General features: G+C 36.7%; 1 protein-coding gene across 2 annotated transcripts in view; it reads left to right on the forward strand.

The window, feature by feature from the left end:
* The window catches only part of LOC108706828, a 35,277-nt gene extending 32,259 nt beyond the window's left edge, over nt 1-3,018 (forward strand). For both annotated transcript variants that reach the window (XM_018243575.2, XM_018243576.2), the window contains one exon: nt 1,870-3,018. In XM_018243575.2, the coding sequence (XP_018099064.1) occupies nt 1,870-1,880 (11 nt within the window). In that variant the 3' untranslated portion in view covers nt 1,881-3,018. The remainder of the gene's footprint in view (nt 1-1,869) is intronic.
* Nucleotides 3,019-21,637: the final 18,619 nt, after the last annotated feature.

Here is a 21,637-nt window from a genome sequence, read left to right on the forward strand (position 1 = left end):
TTCTGGATGATGAACATTAGTGATGGTTGAATCCGACCCGTTTCGCATCACCGAAAAATTATTTTTGCATTGAAACCTGGCGAATAATTTTGCTCATTGCTAAATCACACACAGAGTGACCTGTTCCAGGTGTTGGTGTATTAACTTCATGTTGTCTGCAATTTCATATGCAAATATAAAGGATTACAAAGAAAATTAGGAAATTGATTTTACTATACATTATAAAACAGTCTCTGCAAGTTAGGATATTGCTTTTATTATATATTAAAAAATGGTTTTGGTAAACACACTGTGTGAAAGAAGTAGTGAAACATTAATTTCCTGAAAGTGTGCATTTGAAACACTTTTTTTACCAAGGGGTTTCCCTAATTTACCTAACATTGGCCTCATTCTTAGATTTACTCCTGAAGTACCCATCGCCAACAAAATTAGATCTCTCAAAAACTAAACTAATATTGTTTTCCCTTGATGTGGACTCATATACTCCTCTACTTTAACAGATGATGGAAGAACAATAAAAAGGATGGGCTAACTTTTCTTCACTGATCAAATCAGTCCCTTGATTCACCTATGGGACTTTCAGGCATATATTATACTTCTAATTCCTGTCCTGTATTACTTGCAATCATTAGCTAACTGCCCTATTACTAGTATTATTAGTAGTAGTAGTAGTGGTAGTAGTATTAACATGTATTATTAAAATGTCAACATATTCTGAGTGTATTCTGATTGCACAATAACTGGAAGTATAAATAAAACATACAAAAGCAACCAATACAATAGTTAGGGACGACCTTGCCCAAAAAACTCAGAGGTCAGATTTATCAAAAGTTGAATTTTGAAGTTTTGTGAATTTTTTTAACTCTAGTAAATTTGAATTTACTCACAACTCGATTGTAGGTTAATTATGAAAATACTCGAAGTCTAATATTTGATTGAATATGAACGACCCTAAAAATTCAAATTGAATTCGAATCAATTTTGACTGGTGTTTTCCGTCTGAAAAATACTTGACTGTCAAGACAATTAACATATTCAAATGGTTCAACGGGCCGCTGCCATTGACTTGAATGAACACAGGTTTTGGGTGGAGAATATTTGAATTAGAACTGTTTCCATTTTCAAGGTGTGAAAAATCTCACATTCAAATTTACATTCGAATTGGTGCTTTTAAATTCGTATTTGTGAGTTTTGACTCAAAAAAGAAAATTGAAAATTTGAATTTACCAATCAAACTTTAATAAATCTGCCCCAGAGTGTGGGAATGGGTAATATCAAGTAGGAGATGTGGAACTGAGCATTCCATTGCGTTGTCCCAATGGAAGTGAGGTCTCCAATATTTCTTGATGACATTGACAGCATACAACAGAAAGAAGATGGAGCAGCACCAGTCCTGTGCATGATTTATCTCTTTCTTCCCTGTTTGCTGAAATGGTGATATTTTGGTCAAAGTAGAATACTTGGACCACTGTATTTACCACATTGACTGCAAGCAACTTGACCCTTTAAATTGGGCTCTTCAGTAAGGTATAAAACATAATAATTCTTGGAATATTGTCCAAATCTATACAGGAGTCCTCCGTATACAAATGCTTTAGCAATTCTGTGAATAGGGTGTCATTGTCAAGATTTCATGAATGGCCTGTGTTTGCTGTTATTTTACTAAGGACAAACAGCAAATGATCATTTTGCAATAGAGGAATATACCATAGCTACTAGTTGTCAGATGTTTTTATGTTGCTTCAAATGATCATTTTGCAAATAATTTGTGAAATATGTATGCCATATCTACTAGTTGTTGTTGTAATGTTGCTGTAGTCTCCACCTTCAGTACAAAACTCAGACTTTTGTTTTTCTACGTCTTTTCAGGTTCCTGGTAGTAAGATTTCCTGTCCTTCATCTGGATGATATTGTCATCACCGGAAAAGGACAATTCAATGGAGCATTCTTCCTTGTGATTACTAACATAACAAGATTGCACTTAATATAGTGAATGGTGAAACAAACTGTGTGTAATGTGTACTGTTGATAAAGTTAGACATAGCTTATTCTGCCCAGTAGTTTTGAGATTGTGTGCAAATGTGTTAACGTGGTAGCGGCAGCAGTACAGATAAAAATTAACATGGCCTCACTAATGTTTTTTTTCAGTTAGGAGAAGCAAAGATACACTTCCAGAAAATTCTGTATGTGCAGTTTTTATTTTTATATTTTTTCATTTATTTAGGCTATTGGAAATACAGTTGATAGCAATAGACCAAAGCAAATGTTTAAATGGCTGCCAATCTGCCTTAGGCACTAGACACTATTAGCAGCTGTTGAACTTTGATTATTTTTTTACCCCACTTAACACTCAACAGCCATAGTGATCATTGTACACGAGGAAGACATCACTTTGAACACGTCCTACTACTCAAAGCTGATTAATAAATTAGCCCAATTTTGCTCATAAAATTCAGTACATTTTCTAGTATTACCAACTTTATTCAAAATGGAACTAGAAATGCACATTGCATTTTTATCTTTTAAAAATTATTAACTTTGCTTTGGGTACAATTTGTACTATTTCTTGTTTAATCAAATTTATGTTTATAAAGTATGAGGGCTTGCATATTTGTCTTTATATACACTTGTGGATGGTTTCCCTCAGGAGAGGATCTTTCCATTTCTGCAACATCACTTTAGTAAGCTTTTATAGATTTTTTTTTTTTGCCACTTGAAACATATCTTTGTGATATGTTCAATGCACAAAATAAGCCATTCATCTGTTCCCAAGTGCCTGTATAAAAAAAACTATTGAATTGCAGTGTTTTCTTAAAACTAGCTGTAAATGAGATTGTGGTACATGTGCAGGGTCAGTGGCTCCATTTATCTGTGTTAAGTTAAGGCATTCGTTTGGTGTAGACCCCCATAAAAAGAATGTCCTCTTCAGTGCTGTCAAAGAGATATCATCTTCTGTCCTAGACAGCCTTTGTGTTGTGTGATGTCTAACTATCCTATTATTTCAGTTTATGGCTCTAAGGGAAGAGGTCAATAGCTTTCCATTGATTTAATGATAGCCCTTCCCAGTGGACATCCTAGTAGGACATCCTACTATAGCGTTTAGTGGATCACTGGTTAGCACTAGGTGGTGGTTGTTGTATGGCACTGGGTAGAATGTGTGTCAATATATTAAATACAATAGTTCATCTTTAAAATACTAACCACAGTTTGTCAAAAGCAAATATAGTCACTTTGCCTGCATCTGTCACTCATTTAAAAGTAAAGAAAAAAAACCCCTTCTGCAGGCCAGGATGCCAGTTTTGTTTTGTTTTGAAATCTTTAACTACTAATTTGCTTACTTAAAAGGAAGCAGTGTCCAAAGGGCCCCTTAGTAGTGATGTGCGGGTTGACCCGATACCCGCAGGTTTGGGACGACTTCTGCACACTGTTTGTGGGCCGCAGGCAGGTGCGGGTTGACCTCTTCTTTCTGCTCTCCCCACGACCTTACTGTGCCGGCTTGTGCTTCCGACAGCTGCTATATAGAGATGCTTACCCGCCTCGGCCCAAAACCTTTCGTGACATCATGCTGGTTGGGATCTATAAATAGAAGTGCCGGTAGGGTTTGGGTCAGATGCAGTTTAGGAGCAGGTGGGTGCACATCACTACTCCTCAGTTCAATAACAGGATGGTGGAAGCAAAATATCATTCTTTTTGAGGGGCTGTAATTTCACAAGCCTGAAATGTAAAGAAAAAGAAGTGCTCATAAAATATTCTCCATGTCCATAACTTCCACAAGAATAGACAATATTGTAAACCAAAAGATAAAATGCACACAATATCACATTGATTTAAGGCAATGTTAAGGTTCCTGTACTGAATAATGAGTTCTCTCTGAAAAAAATGCACCCAAAATATAAAGAAAATCATGGATGGATGCATCTTCAGAGCACAAATGGAATAGGCTTTCGTACCCAAGCTCTTGTTTAATTTCAGCTCTCTGGCTTATTATCATTAAGGGAGTTTAGTTGAACAACAGCCTCAACACTAAAGGTATCCTGTACTGATAATATGTTATTGCATGACACAGTTATTCCACAACCAGGGGAAGCATTTTTTATTTTGAGTGCAAACTGTTTTCCGTGTTTATAAAAATGGCTGAAAACTGCTATAATTCTTGCCTTGGTAGAGGCAATGTCTGTAAAAGTGTTCATCTCGGGTTGTAGTGATCTAGTAATGGCTATGAAGAATGCCTCTTAAAGGCTCATTTGCATGTGCTTCTAGATTGAACCATATTTATCCTGTCTACAGTTTTACCATTGGGTTTCCATATTACAGCGCTGCCTGTGAAATTGGTTCCGTATTAACATACACTGATGTCTTGTTTCCCAGGACTTAATAAGTATTGTCTGTGCATCTTTGTATTGTATTTCAACTTTTTTACTATTGCTGCAACAACACCACGTTTTTATAAGTATTGTTTGTGTTGTGGTTTATAATTAAGCTTTTTGAAAGTTTTACTATTTCTGCAGTATTTCTTTTTAATAAGCAGAGCTAACTTATTTTCATATTTTTGTACCATTTCTACGAGAGAATAAAAAATCAATCTCAGGTTAATGTAGCATAGCAAATTGTGTTGTTTGGAATTTTTTTCTGAAATGTTTTGTTGTAAATTGTAGTATTGTTGTTGTATTAAAGTAACACTGTTACCAGAATTTAGCATCTTGTGTTCTCTGTTTGGGTGGTGGCTTTTTATTCTTATTTCTAAAATATGAAAATGGCTATCCCATAAACACAACCTCAAGTATAAGACTTGGCTCTGATCCCAAAAAAATCCCCCAAAACAAGATTTATTTACCTTCTTCCCAAAAAAAATCTAAAAACAAGAATTATCTTCCTTACTCCAAATTTCCAAAAATAAGAATTATTGACTTCCTTCCAATAACCCACATTATATTCAGTAATATTGGAACAAGCTATACACTGTATAATAGATTTTCTCACTTGAAGTTAAAATATATATCAATTAACTGCTGAAAGAGGTAAGATTTTGTTTATTTCTGCTCCTAGTTTTTTTAAAAATAAAATGTGTATAGCACAGAGATTTTTATTACATCTGCTAGAGATACTGACTGTTAACTGTAATAAATATTTTCATAGGTATCAGCATTTTGGGGTATTTTAGCTTCAGTTTAGTAACACCTCAACATCTCAGGTGAAGCCCACAATGAAGCTTGTCTCTCTGTATATTTTAAAAAGGGGAGATGTTATTGGTTGCTGGAAAATTTGTAGCAAAATGGGCTGTGTTCAGGTCTGACTAGGATTTAATTAGTGAGATTTGAAAGCACAGCAGTGTTTTGACCCTTGAAGAAAACAAGTATCTATTACTTAAGAATAGTTGGCACCATAACTGTGAGTAAACTGATTTTTAACAAGCCCTGGTCAGAGTTAATTTGGTGGAAGTGACATCACATGCATGCACACAATGTCTCCTGAAGCCACGGATTCTGTGCTGCGCATGTGGACATTGCTCTCTGTATTCTGTGTATGCGCACATCAGAATTTTGCCCGTTTTGGTGAAAATTGGTGTTTTGGTGAAATACCTGAAGATTTCCTTAAAGCTTCAACTTTCCAGCATTGTATTGTCCATGTATCATTACATACAAAAAAAAACACCCTAAATATGATTGCCAGGGGTTCTCCAAACTGTTTGATGCCAATTGTGGATAAGTTTAGAGACCCCAAAATGAAATTACCGCATACAAATTGTCCTGGAGGTCAGTTGAAAAAAAGCAACACATTTACTACAGTTTTTGCAGGGTAAAAACCAAAAAAAAATGTTGACCCCCAAAACCATATATTTTTGGAAAGTACGCATTCAGACAAATCCAACGTGGATAACCACATCTTTCTACTCCAATATTTTCACAATATTTTCCCAAAACTGTCAGTTTTGATGAAATAGCGGAAAATCTTTAAATTCTTCCACTTTCTAGTATCTTATCTCTCACATATCATTAGGTACCAAGAGAGAACATCCTAAATATGAATGCCAGGGGTCCATGGAACATTTTGATGCCCAATTTGCCTAGGTTTACCAAACTATGTGGCGTACAGAGGCACCCAAATAACAATAGTGTATATAAATGTTCACAGCTGACGCTCTGGCTGCTGTAATACAAGCTCCTGGTATGTGTACTAAACTACTGAGTCATAATAGTTTCCCAAAATTGTCAGTTTTGATGAAATAGCAGAAAATTGCCTCAAATATTCCACTTTTAGTATCTTGTCTCTCACATAGTATTAGGTACCAAGAGAGAACATCCCAAATATGAACGACAGGGGTCTACTGAACATTATGATGCCCAATATTCATAGAAAATAATTGTTACAAAATTTCAATCCAGTAGAAAAACATCTTACCGTATTTTCAAAACATCATACAGTGCATTATATGTGAGTTAATAAATATCTATAATGATATTATTACCACTGTGATTATTTAAATACGATACCTAAGATACCGTTTCCTTAAGAACACCTTTATAAAACTATGGTATCAAATATATTCAATGAAATACCTAAACATATCAGCCGGTCAGTCTATTAATTCTTCAGAACCTAGTTCTTTTTTTGTATATATAAAAAATTTACACACTATTAAGAATTAATCCATATACACAAACTGGTAAAAACAATTCATCAGTTGTCTTAATGTCCAGTTCAAATATATTAAAAATCGACTGATCAGATGTATATTAAAAGTGCCTACCGTTAATGTTATATATTTTCATATTTTACATAGTTAAATTGGGTTGAAAAAAGACAAAGTCCATCAAGTTCAACCCCTCCAAATGAAAACCCAGCATCCATACACACACCCATCCCTACTTTTAATTAAATTCTATATACCCATACCTATACTAACTATAGAGCTTAGTTATTATTATGATATTTTTTATTTGTACTCTTAAGTTATCCTTTATATATTTATATTAATCGGTGTGCGGTATTATCCTTGGTATTTGTTGTCCTAGCCCAACATGTTGTTTTAATATAATGCTAATGCTATTATTTCTTTTAATTAATTATTAGTAGTACTAGCGTGTTTTACGGGGTTATTTACTAGGTGTTGCAATTCTTATTGTGCAACAACCCTTATTTCAAGGTGTATATATAGAGTTGATAAAAATTGTAACTACAGTCTTATACTCATATTTCAGTCTATGACTGATTTCACATTGCATTCTTTGTTAAGTCCCCATGGTGTCACTGTTTCCAACAAAACCAGCTTTTATAAAGAAAAAAAACGAAAACCCTTATGATTGCGCCCTAGGCAGGCGCTTAATCTGCCTACCCCTAGTTCTGGCCCTGAGATGCACCAGACCAGTATATACTGCCCAATATGGATGGATTATTCAAGAGTAACTAACTCTGCACCTGTTCTTACAACGATCAGCTTAATTAGCATTAGGTATTTTTCTGCTTTGTACCACTAGGTGTCACTATTTAACTATTCAAGCTGCAACTATGGGTTAAAACAAGTACTCCAGCCTTCTCTATTCAAGTATCTGTTTGCTTTGCAAGTATTGCACAACAAAGGGTATCTCTCCCAAACAAGCCAATACCACATATGTATAGTTATATGGAAATGTTTGACTTCTATGAATCAAAAACTCCCCGCAATACACTAAGAAATTTCTAATGCTCCAGAAATCTGCATACTTTACATTTCAAGGCCAGAAAATTCCACTAGGATTAAACAAGGAAACCATACTTTTTTTTTTATATAGAAATAACACCTTCTAACTAACCCAAATAATGAACTATGTCTTTCTACTCTGTACTACCCACTGGGATACTGATAACTCACTCAAGTTCTTGGAAAAATTACCTGCAATTTTCAGTTTTCTATCTCCCACAGGTCATTAAGTACCAACATAAAACACCAGCAATATGAATGCCAGGGGTCTACTGAACAGTGTGATGCACAATGTAAATAGGTTTACAATGTGGCATGTAAGGACCCCAAAATGAAAAGTGAATATGATCTATCATTTCTGTCATTTCAGTTACTGGAAAATCAACACATTTGCTACAATTGATGTAGGCTAAAGCCACAGAAATTAAGTTCTCCCCGGAAAGCCATGTTTTTAGAAAGCATGCATTCTCTCAAATCCACAATAGGTAAATATGTCTGTTTACTCCAAATTATCAAACTGCAAAGTTATGATAAATAAAGTGCTTTTAAGAAGATTTCTGAAAATTACCTATAAGTATTGCACTGCTGAATATGAGAAGGAACTTGGACTTCAAGAATTTCAAGTAACCTGCAGGCAACCGCTCCCTAAGCCATAAAGGGGTTGCTCACCTATAAACGAACTTTTAGTATGATGTAGAGAGTAATGTTCTGAGATAATTTGCAATTGGTGTTCATTTGGTTATTTTTGAGGTTTTTGAATTATTTAGTTTTTAATGCATTAGCTCTTCAGTGTGGTATATCAGTAGCTATCTGTTTGCTAGAGTCCAAAGTACCCTAGCAACCTGGCATTCATTTGAATGAGACTGGGATATGAATAGGAGAGGGCCTGAATAGAAAGAAAGTAATAAAAACTAAAAGTGAACATAAACTTTTAGTCTCACACAGCAATAGTAAGTTGGCTGCCAGGGTCAGTGACCCCTTGGAAAGAGGCAAAAGAAGAAGGCAAATAATTAATTTTTTCTTTAACTTGATCTTTTGTGCTGATAGCTCATAGTAACAGTACATCTTTGCTGCAGCTGTCTTTTTTATTATTATTTTTGAGAATCTAATATGTGTAAGATGAGAGAAAAAATAGTTACCACACAATTATCCATGTTGTTATTTTATATATTTATTTTTTTAGAAAATGTCCTGTCATTTCAGTAACAACAGCCTGTTATTGCAAAGTAATATGATTTTGTATGCAGCTTTTGTATATTTTCCTCTCTTCTGCATATTTATGCTAGAGTGCAGAACAATAGAAACCCCTACTCTTTCAGACATACACTGTTCTTGAAATTAGTCTTGTAAGAACACTGCTCTATTTTACTGAGGTACTGAAAATTACAAGCATAAACGTTTCTGACAGAGAAGAATTGCCACCTCTAACAAGAATGCATTTATCCATGCAAACAAAAAAAAGGATTATATCGTTTTTTCGCTCTACTCTGGGATGAAGACAATCTGTTTTTATGGAATAACAGGTTGTAACTAAAAATACATTTTTTGCATTGACAAAATGAATGAAAACAGATCAAAATTTAATTAGTGTAACCCAGTGCAACAATCTACATAAAGCACCGAGAATTAAAACCAACCCTGCACAGAAAGAGAGCAGATTAGAGCTACAAGCATTTGTTCTGCTACATGACATCATATTGTATCAGTGTGTCTGTGTGCCACAAGCTGTCTCCCAATTTGGCATGTTTTGAACAATTATTCTTTATTGCTCCTGTACTCGATTAAGGAGGAGGCTCCTGCAGCTTCCCAATATATTGATGCAGAGATGCACACATTAAACTGTAATGATGTTTTTACTCGCCATTCTTTATCAATCCAAACTCTGTTTTTCAAATTCAAATATGAGAGAGAAGGAAGAAAGAGAAAACAATATATAAAATTGTTGCTTTTTATTGTCCAGCAGTTTAAACTTACATGACTTTGAGGATTTCAACTGAAATTAAAATTTGGCCAAATACCAATACAAACTGTGGATTCTGTGCTCCCATACAAATAACAGAACAGAAGGCATACTATTTTTAAGGCATTTATTCTACATTAAAGGAAAACTATACCCCTGAACAATGAAGGTCTCTATAAAAATATATTTCATAAAACAACTCATATGTAAAACCCTGCTTCATGTAAATAAACCATTTTCATAATATACATATATACATTTTTAGAAATATGTGTCATTTGGTAATCCTAATTAGAAAATTGCCATTTTAAGAACTAAGGGCAGTCCCCTGGGATCCTATGATTCATGGTGCACAAAAACAAACCAAGGACACACATACTTGTTAAGTCAATTAATGGACAAAGTTCTGTCTTTTGCTTCCACACTTCTTCCAGTTACAGTTAGAGCTGCATTTTTTCTGATCAGGTGATCGCTGAGGCAAACAATATCATATATACAGTATTATACAATGGGAGCTAAAGGTAAAAGATTTAAAAGGGCAATAAATACTGATATCTAAATTTCAGTTTAGTAAGTTTTAATTTTGGGGTTAATATTTTCCTTTAAACAGTTATGTGTAAGAAGGTAACGGTTTTTCCCACCTTTACTTTAAAGTGGACCTGTCATCCAGACACGTCCTTTTGAAATTAAACATGAAACCCACGCATAGCTGTTGTAAGCGCATTTAAAAATCTCAGCTGTCAATCAAATATTATCTGCCCCTCCTCTATGCCTTAGGCATAGAGGCAGGCAGACAATTACTTTCACTTTCCATTCAGCACTTCCTAGATGTCACTGCTCTCTTCACCATTTAATTGTTTAGCAAGGGCATGGGGATGGACATTGGTTCCCCATTCTGGTGCACAAACAAGATTCTGAAATGATGCAAGGCTTGCTTTAAAGGAACAGTAACACCAAAAAATTAAACTGTTTTAAAGTAACGAAAATATCATGTTCTGTTGCCCTGCACTGGTAAAACTGATGTGTTTGCTTCAGAATCACTACTATAGTTCATATAAACAAGCTGCTGTGTAGGAATGTCGGAAATTGAAAAAAGAATGTATGGCACAGGTTAAATAGCGGATAATGGATAACACCATTCTGTTCTACAGAGCTTATCTGCTATCTGCTGTGTAACTTGAGCTGTTTCTACTTTGAATGGCTGCCCCCATGGCTACACAGCAGCATAATTATATAAACAATAGTAGTGTTTCTGAAGCAAAAACAACTGTTTTACCAGTGCAGGGCAACACTGCATTATATTTTTATTACTTTAAAACACTTTCATTTTTTGATGTTACTGTTCCTTTAATAACAGTGTCCACAAAATGGCTCCTGCCTGATTGCTATAATTATGAATTCCCAGACTGATGGAAACAAGATTCAAATAATTTATATAGTGTAATTAAAGTTGACTAATGTGATAAAATAGGATTTTGAATATTTTTTTTGGGTGATGGTCCCCTTTAAGTAAACCCATAGTGGTTAACCAGACAAGGGCTGGGCCTGCTCACAGTTGAGAGGGGAAGCTGTTTCCCCTTCAAGATTAGAGGTTCTCTTGTAGTGCTGTAATTGGCAGGCCTGGACTGGCAATCCAGTTTTGGCAAATGGCAGAGAGGCTGCTGTATGATATGATAGTCACTATTTATTTAGCTGGTTGGCACTGTTTGGGCCTTTGTTTACTTGAAATGCCAGGGCACATTTCCCTGTCCTGGTAATTAGCCGGGTATATCAGGTGACCCTAGTCTTAAAAAATGGGAGTCAATGTGTGCTCTGTCTCTTTGGACTCTATTCAAGGGGAGGGGTGGATGCTACTGGAAAGCCTGAAGCAGGAGACCTCAGTAAGGGCCTTAAGTGGAAGAAGACCTTAAGATTGTAAAAGAATTAACACTTAGAGAATTTGGGGGTGCAGGGTCCTATGATTGAGGATCACTAAGTGACTTTCTCCTGTTATAATACACCCCAGGGGTTAAAAAAGTCAGGCCCACAAGGCCTGTTTGCCTTTAGAGCAGGGAACTCAGTTGATAGGCATCTAGGTTAGCAAAGGACTGCCTGTACCCTACCTGATTGATCCCGATCCCCTCATTGGCAATGTCGGTTAAATGAGAATTGATGTACACCTGTCTGCTGATACCTTTAGGAGTTACGCTCTGATCTGACTGTGTTTGCCACTCTGTCCACTGTGGTTCCTGCTATATCCTACAAATACGTGTGAGTAAACCTGATGTCATTTGCCTCTGGCATAATAAACCTGTTCCATCTGTTTTACCATCAAAGAACCTCCTGACATCCAATCAATCTATCTTTTAACCTGCCTGTGTTGTGTAGTTCTACTACCTCTTAAAGGGAGAGCTTCCACTTAGGGAAGGCCCTGCCCTGTAGTGTAGGTTGTAACCCATGCTCATAGCTTAGCCTGGACCTCTTTATTTGTGTGCTATACAGCCAAATAGATGTTACAATTATGACATCATGCCTTTGCTCAAGTTGGCACATGTGCATTTACATTGGAATTCACAGCCCCCATTCTAGTGTACTAGGGGTGTAGGGGAGGAAGAAAGTCAGAGCAGCCAGGGCTTCCCAAGATCTTTCTACCTAAACATAACGTAAAATGGGCCCGATTGCTGTAAATGTCAGACAGAACAATAGCCTTATGCATGAATATAAACAAATAAGCAATGCTTTTTAAACATTTTGTTCCAGTTGACTACATTATAGATTTTATCTTGGATTGTTGTTCTGTTTTTGTTGTTTATTCCTTTTGATTGTGTAAAATATGATGAGTGCTATATAATTACCTCTGTCTTATAGTGTATATGTAATTTGTTTTTTGAAAACCAAAAACCCCAGTTGTACACTACATTTGGACTACATTTGGTATAGCATTTTTCTTATATTTAATACTTACATTTTAGATATTTTATGTTGTTTCCTTTTCTTGAAGTTGTGCAATAAATGCAGTTTTACAGCATCTCTGATATTTTTCCTTATTGGGATTTCTATTGCCTTAGACATGAATGCTCTATTAGTAGCAACAATCAGATTGTACCAAACATTTCTTGGCTTGCTATCAGAGTTTATTATTCTGCTGTTCATAATATGAGAACAAGCTTTTTTGTCAATACAATCAGTGGTATTGACCTGATTTTAAAGGAACACTAAATGCCTGTTAGTCATGGATTTGGCGTTGTTTCTATATATTTAATGTTCTAATTTTCCATACAATAAAATTACATGCTCAGTGCTTTATTGTTTGCAGTGAATCATTAATCCAAATGCATGTTTATTTTACACTATGAACTCATTTATACCTTTTTGGATCTTGCCATCATTTTGCTATATCTGAATATGTGTGGGCAAGGAAAATGAAACATTCTTTTCTGAGCTGTGCTATAAACTGGCATTGGCCTATGTACAGCTTTTTTAATATTTAACATTTAACGGTCTTTTGAGATTTCTGGGAAAATAAGTTATCACATGCCATTTCAAATTAAGAAAGACAGAAAAGTCTATAGAAAATACTGTAGATAACATTATTGCCAAACAAAATCTGTGTTAAGTAAGAAGAAGCATATCAAAAAAAGAAAAAATATGGTATTTGGTGGGTACATAGCTGCACCATTAAGGATTGCTCTGCGTGTTGGCAGTGAGTTTTGATAATTTTGGTCTCTTTTAAAATTTGCATTAAGGGTAACTAGTGAATAACCACCTGCACTTTCAGCCCATTATATTAATGAACAGTTCAATGTAACAATAAAAACTGGTTAAATAGATAGGCTGTGCAAATTAAAAAATGTTTCTAATAGTTAGTTAGCCAATAATGGAATCTAAACAAAGTAATTTTTCCAAAGGGGAAAAGAAAAGCACCCCACAAAAACTATCTTAAATTTCCCTTTGGAAAAATTACTTTGTTTAATTTTACTATTGCTGACCCAAGTCAGACCTCAACAGCAACTGAGAGATACGATTACAGGTAATCGGGAGTAATGATTTACTCTGCTATTCCAATAATGGAATCTATAAAGGCTGGAGAGAAAGGATGTCTAACAGAACAGAACAGAACCCAGCTGATTTTCAGCTCTCCAAGTCTGAGTTAGTCAGTGACTTTAAGGGGGGCCCACATGGGACATAACTGTTTATGAATTTGCAATTGATCCTCAGTATGTAGCTTTGATTGGAAAGCAAACAGTTATGCCCCATTTTGATTGGTGGTATATTGCCACCTGATTTAGGCTGGATTGGTTGGAAATTATTAATATGGAAAAATGGAGAGATATACAGGTATCATATTTATTACAGGTTTGGGACCTATCATCCAAAATGCTTGAGACCTGAGGTATTCCAGATGAGGGGCCTTTCTATAATTTTCATTTATCTACTAAAAAAATATGTAAACAATAAATAAACCAAAGAGGATTAATTTACTTCGGATAAGGATTGATTAAATCTTAGTTGGAATCAAGTACACAATACTGTTTTATTATAGAGGAAAAGGTAACCATTTTCAAAAATGTGAATTATTTGCTTAAAATTTAATCTATCGGAGAAGGCCTTCCCATAATTGGGAGATTTCTGGATAGTAGGTGGATAACGTATCTTATACCTGTATCTGAAATTGTTTGAAATACAGGAATGCCATTTTCCACAGACTCCTTTTTTAAAAAAGCAATTCTTATTGTATGAATGATTTCCATTTTCTCTATAACAATAAAGTGGGTGCTATGTAGTATTATGGTAGGGCTGGCTAAACTGGGGATGATATAAGCTGCAAAGATAATAGAATGTTGACTCAGGACGGGAATTGCTTACCCTGCTACACATTGAAGATTTGCTTAAAATGCAAGTAGAATATTAATAAAAAATCAGCCATTAAGTATAAAGGCACAATGACACCCATTTTTGTAGCATTTATCCATTTGTGGGCCACTGTTTTTTTTATATTCCATCAACCAAATCAGCAAATGGATGACGTCTGTCTTTCCATGCAAGTAGCCAAATCACACAACATACAGCTGTTTATCCTGAGGATTGTGGAATTGTGAGCAAGCAAACATGAATTATTAAAGGGTTTGGGATCTTCTTAGCTTAAGTTTATATAGCTTATATTTCTTTTTAACAATCAGTTCCAACAACCAAGTTGTTTTATTTTATGGGATAACTGCTAGGTTCAAATACTTTTTATTTTTCAATTACCTTGACAGTCATTTAAACCTTTCCAAGTCAATCAAAAAAATCCACTGCTTCTTTTATGATGCAATGCCTTCTGTTCCAAACCTACATCAATTGCTGTCCTCAATAAATGAATTGGAAGGCCGGCATCTGTTGTACAAATGACTGTGACTCAGACATCACTCATCAACCAGCCTGCTTCCATGAAGGACAAATCCATGTGCTGTGCTGATGAACAAACAAAAAAAGCACAAAACCTGTGGCGTTAAAGATTATCGTCAGAGAAAGGTGAGAAAAATCTTATTGTATGATAAGTATATATATTGTATAAGAACTGAGAAGAGCAGTCTGTAAAACATGTATTGGAAAGTACAAGTAGAGTGTTGGGTATTGAAAATATCTGTTTGCTGCATTATTTCTCATGGCAGACCTTCTGGCTGAAATCTTGAAGGGTCCAACCTGCTTTCAAACTGTTTTGGCATGACCTGCGTTCTGTGCTTAGACTTGTTAACCATATGGTCTCCCACTCTGAAAGCTGTAATTTTACCCTCACTGAAAGATGGGGTCTTGATTTTCATAAGTGGCAGCAATAACGTCTGTGCTAGATTGTTAAAAAGTCTTACTTTTTTTGTGATCTCCCATGAATGAAAAGTCATAAAGATTGGTGTAATTAAAAAAACTGATTTTGTATATGTCAGTATGTTTATAGTAACATTATATAGCACACCCTTGAGTGCACTTTCACTGTGTGTATTGCAATGCGTGACCACGACTACTGATGCTTGTACTGTGCCAATGATCCACAATGTACCTGTGCAACTCCCTGTACCTGATGTAGTTCCATGCACAAAGGATCCAGTCACAGAGATAATTCCTGCAGCAAAATAACTGGTTTATTTACAGTGAACAGTTGCAATGAAGTAGGTTACAGGCACTTTGATGTCAAGCAGAATCCCCTTTCAGAAGTGAAATAGCACAAATAGGTTTCCACACTCCTGGGGCAAATCCTCCCATGATGTAGAGCTTTGTGTGCAGGGATACTCAGCCTGGGGTCTTGTATCTTGGCACCCTCACTGGTCCTCAACTCACCCACTAAAGTCCTTGCACTAGTGGTGGAATCAGTGTCCTAACTCCACTATTGGAGCAGAAGCTGCTCACTGTCTTCCCTGAGCCTTTCTCTTGCTCCTAGAGCAACTATGACAAAAACTTACTATTCCTATATAACTCTTTCTAACTTTGACTAAACTGCAGATCAGGCCTGTAACACCTCACAGAAAGGTGAGGTTCCAAGAAAGACCTTTAGCACATAGGGCTAAACCCCTTTATACTTTTACATGCTGCCACCTTGTGGGCAAACCATAGCCTAGGCAGTGATCGCCAACCAGTAGCTTGTGAGCAACACGTTGCTCTCCAACCCCGTGGATGTTGCTCTCAGGGTCCTCAAAGCAGGTGCTTATTTTTGTATCCCAAGCTTGAAAGCAAGTTTTAATTTAATAAAAACCAAGTATAGTGCCAAGTAGAGCCTCCTGTAGGCTGTCAGTCCACATAGGGTCTACTAAACAGCCAATCACAACCCCTATTTGGCATCCCATGGGACTTTTTCATGTTTGTGTTGCTCCCCAACTCTTTTTACATTTGAATGTGGCTCACAGGTAAAAAGGTTGAGGACCCCACTAAGCTCACCCACTAAGGACAGTACTTACACAACAATAGTACAGGTATAGGGATAAGGGATATTTCTGTAATTTGGATCACCACACCTTAAGACTTACAGGAGAGTGACAGAAGGGATGGGAGAACGACAGAGGGGAGAGTGACAGGAGGGAGGGCTAGGTGACAGAGAGGGAAGGAAGGGGAGTAAGACTGAGGGGTGCGAACACGGACTAGGGGTAGGCAGAAGACAATTTTAGAAATAATTGCCCAGCACCCCCTATCATTGCGCCCTATGCAGCTGCCTCTTCTGCCTACCCCTAGTTCTGGCCCTGGGTACAAGACAGTAGAAATAATTTGCAAAGCTGAACACTGTATGCAAAGTACAAAAAATAAAGGTTGTAGTTGGCTTCCCCCACAAATACCATGCTGACTGTGTTACTTTGTGCTGTATTGGTGCAGGACTGGAAGGTGGCACATAGTCATCTCCCCTCTCGCCCTCTACCTGTCCTCCAAATTGTGTGGTATTCAGATGCAGGAGATGTGGCAGAATTTACAATGGGACTGTCCTTACCACTTGCCCTATGGTAGGTGGTGAGAACAGAACTCATCTGGGCCTTCTGATGCTGCACTGTGCTCTTTGTAAGTAGTAAGGATCAGACCACATCTTTACTTGGGGTACAAGTGCTTGTTAGATGAACATTAAGAGTTGTGCTCTTGCACCCATTAGCACTCTAATATTTGCACCCTGGGGATCAGTAAATGAGTGCTAATATTTGGCTGAACCTTGCAGCTGCTGACTGAAATTGCTTGTAACAGACACATCTATTAACCACAAGTACTGCATGGCTCTTCTTTATCAAGGAAGAACAGGGTGAACCTCAGCAATAAGGATATACCAAAAACAACACACACCACAAAATTAAATGTAAACATCTGTAACAGTTTTAACAGGAACTTTATGTAGTACACAGCTGATATCTATGGTAGGGCTTCCACTCAAGTATGCATCGCATACAGGTATGGGACATATTATCTGGAATTCTTTGGGTCTGTGGTGTTCTGCATAAGGGTTCATTCTTTAATGTGAAGTACCAAATCTTAAAGATTACTACTACGAACTTTAATACATAAAAAATTAACCAACATGTTTGCTATTACCATTAATTACCAGCTACTGTCATAAAATTACAGAACAGTTTGTTTAAATAAGGAATTATGGGGAATGTATAATAAAGTACTTGATATGTGATCCCCTATCCATTAAACCAAATGATTAGGGGGCACATTTACAAAGCTCGAGTGAAGGATTCGAATAAAAAAAACTTCGAATTTCGAAGTGTTTTTTTGGCTACTTCGACCATCGAATGGGCTAGTTCGACCTTCGACTTCGACTTCGAATCGAACGATTCGAACTAAAATCGTTCGACTATTCGATCGTTCGATAATCGAAGTACTGTCTCTTTAAGAAAAACTTCGACCCCCTAGTTCGGCAGCTAAAAGCTACCGAACTCAATGTTAGCCTATGGGGAAGGTCCCCATAGGCTTGCCTATGTTTTTTTGATCGAAGGATATTCGTTCGATCGATGAATTAAAATCCTTCGAATCGTTCGATTCGAAGGATTTAATCGTTCGATCGTTCGATCGAAGTATTAGCGCTAAATCGTTCGACTTCGATATTCGAAGTCGAACGATTTTAGTTCCTGGTCGAATATCGAGGGTTAATTAACCCTCGATATTCGACCCTTAGTAAATGTGCCCCTTACTCTATATTCTGATAAATAAGGAAAGCATGAGCAGACAGAAAATGCAAATGCAGTATTTTTTTCCTCTTGGGGAAGGATAGTGTGTTTACATATTTCAAAAAATCTGCAGATTTAAATATTAAAAAAAGTTGCCAGTCACAAAGTCACTGCTCACTTCTTGGTTAAGGTTGTCTACAGGATGCAAAAACAATCTTCTTAGAGCATTAACATTTTTTTCTTACCTAATCTACTTATAAACATACCTTTCCTCGCTTTTAATTAGAATTTTCCTTTAATCAGTAAATTTTGTATTCTGTTCTAGTAATTTACAATGAATGTGTAATTATTTTGTGCTATATTAAGCACAATGAAGTCAGCTGAAGTCCAGAAAAGCCCATGCAAGCATGCTTTCATTAAATAGCAAATAGCAAATAGCCTTACAATCTTTTGAACATGCCAATACCAATTTCCTGTACCATTTAAAACTAGTCTGTAGGAAAGAATTAAATTAGGTTTAAGTGAGAAGGAAAGGCATAAACACTGGAGTCACAGTGTGTCAATTTAATAGGCATCCCCCAGTGATATAATCTCTTACCTAAGACCCAGGATGGTCCTGTTTGCTGAAAATGACTCCAGCTTGGTTTACTTCTGCAGGAGCACCACATTCCCGTCTTCCCTTATGGGTGGTGTGTACTTTTCCACATGCACAGGTCAAAAGCTCAAAAAAAGTCAAAGTTCTGCTCCACTCTGATGTTGAACAATTCTACTGTGGCATTGTATTTGACTAATGTATTCATGCATTAATTCATTACTGTTTGTTAAGTAACCCCTGGCACCAATTCTGATTAAGTTACAGATAAAGTTTGAGTTTTAGGGCTATTCCACACGGGGAGATAGCCACGCGTTTGCGGTCGCGGCGACAAAGCGCCGCGACCGGCGCAGGCGACAGTTTTGTATGGGCGCCTATGTAAAAACGCCTGTGCTAACCACACGAGGCGATGCGCTTTTCAACAGTCGCCTGAAAATGCCTCACCAGGCTTTTTCAGGCGACTGTTGAAAAGCGCATCGCCTCGTGTGGTTAGCACAGGCGTTTTTACATAGGCGCCCATACAAAACTGTCGCCTGCGCCGGTCGCGGCGACTGGCGCGTCGCTTTGTCGCCGCGACCGCAAACGCGTGGCTATCTCCCCGTGTGGACTAGCCCTTAGGGATTTGCAAAGGGGCACAGTTATTTGTATGGAGCAGGAGAACCCATTGTAGAAAACAAAGGGTGAACCCTTGAGACAGATGTGGGTATGAATTTATCACTGTATTTTCACAAATGAATAGGGAGTCTGCCTTTCTGGAGTGAATTGGTGTGGTTGGGGAAGACATTTCTAACCTCAGATAGGGAACCAGAGATTATAAAACTCCAAGAAAAGATAGTTATTGTGGGTTCCATTATTTCAAAGCTCACATGGGTTTAGGTGCTTGTGACATGGCTTTCTTGTTTTATCAAGAGAAAGAGAAATTGTGCTGGTATACTTGCTAGCATTCCATATGATTGTTACAGAGAAATTTGGGGAATGTCAGGAGGTATACATATATATATATATATATATATATATATATATATATATATATATATATATATATATATATATATATATATATATATATATATATAACATTTTTCCTGCAGTGTACCATGAGTCCATAGGTTTTTAAGCTTTGATGTAAGTGGATAAGTTACATAGTAGTACATACTGTATAGTCGTAAATATATTACTCTGGTGTCCCATTAGTGTGAAAACAGGCATGTAAAAGTAGAAATATATGTATGTACAGAAAGAGGCCTGTATGAACAGGGAAAACTTTATTAGATATCGTGTTATGAGAATGAGAAAAAACTGTAAAACAATTAGAAGTGGCTAGGGTTAGCTGGTAAAATACTAGTCAAGGCTGGGCCAGTATTAAAAATTTACAGGCTTATTTGGCCCAATTCCCACCTTCGAAATGGCCCTTGTTTCCTTTCCCCTTTATACCCCCAAACCCATCCTCTCAGAATTTGAACTGTCTCTGTCCAGCCCCAAACCTGCAGCGTCACTACTCTGCCCCTTACCCCTAATGTCATCAGCCAGTAAAGGTCTGAATTAAAAGTGGCAACCCTAGAAGTGGCTAATGATACATTGGACTTCAAATCATTGTGCTTAAGTCAATGCATGTGTTTCCTAAATATAGTAGATATATCAAATGTATTAAGGGTACTTGTTTAAATGAATATAATTAAAATAATGAATGTCAGAAAAACAGGAGACAGAATTCACAGCAATCAACATTTATATTGTATCCACTTGTATCCAATAGCATTCCCTTATTAGAGGAGCATAAAATGTAAACAGTCTTTTATGCTTCTGTCCTGGGGAAGAAAAGCACTAGAAAGTTTTACTAGAAAATGCTTTATGAGTTCAACTCAGAACAACAAAACTGATTTTCCTACACGTACTTCTCAATTTATCTAGTGCAGTGGAATAAGAACCATGTGCCCCTCCCTGAAAAATAGTCTTCTGATGGCCCCTCGCACCACAGTAGGTAATAGAACGTCTGGGAAGGAAACATTTCTCAGAACTACTGTTTATAGGAAACAGCCCCCACAGTCTGGGCCTCCTTGTTCCCTGTGCCCACCCTCACTGAGTTACACCACTGACTGTGAGACATTTTTTGTGGTATATTATTTATTGGCTACATATGCAAAACTTCAAATAAAGAGAAAAAAATCACCTATCACCAATCAGGCTGATTTAATGAATATTTCTGCAAAAAGCCTCCCTTCTCTTCCCCTTCCTGCTCCCTGAATAGTCTGGCTGTGCAGGGGAGCGGGCGGCACTCAAAACACTGCACCGTAGGATAGGAGCCAATCAGCAGCTAGGGTGACCTGTTAGAAAACTGAAGTGAGCATCTATAGGGAGCTCCAATAAAGAGGCTATTTTTAAAGATAATATAATTTTTTTAGCACAATGTGAAACCAACACCATATATTATTCATACTTGCTTAAAAATATTAGGCTTTTTTCATTTATCTCATATTTGTCCTTTAATATGCTTTATGTACTAAATCTTAATATCTACTTTATTGGGCACCAGGGTAACTACTAGTTATGTGCGAAACATTTGCGAAACTAAAATTAGTGAAACGCATTGAAATCAATGGGCGTGCGACAATTTTTCTACACGCAACTATTTTGTCCAAATGCATTAAAGTCAATGAGTGTCTGAATAATTTTGACATGCAACAATTTTTTTTTTTTTTAATCCCCTGGATGTATGTGGCTGGCCATCATCTTGTTTTTATTCTAATGGCATTACTGAATTTGATTTGGAAAAAAAAAACACTTGCCTAAATCACATTGTACACTCTAAT

Source organism: Xenopus laevis, chromosome 1S (assembly GCF_017654675.1).
Source record: "Xenopus laevis strain J_2021 chromosome 1S, Xenopus_laevis_v10.1, whole genome shotgun sequence".
Lineage (NCBI taxonomy): Eukaryota > Metazoa > Chordata > Amphibia > Anura > Pipidae > Xenopus > Xenopus laevis.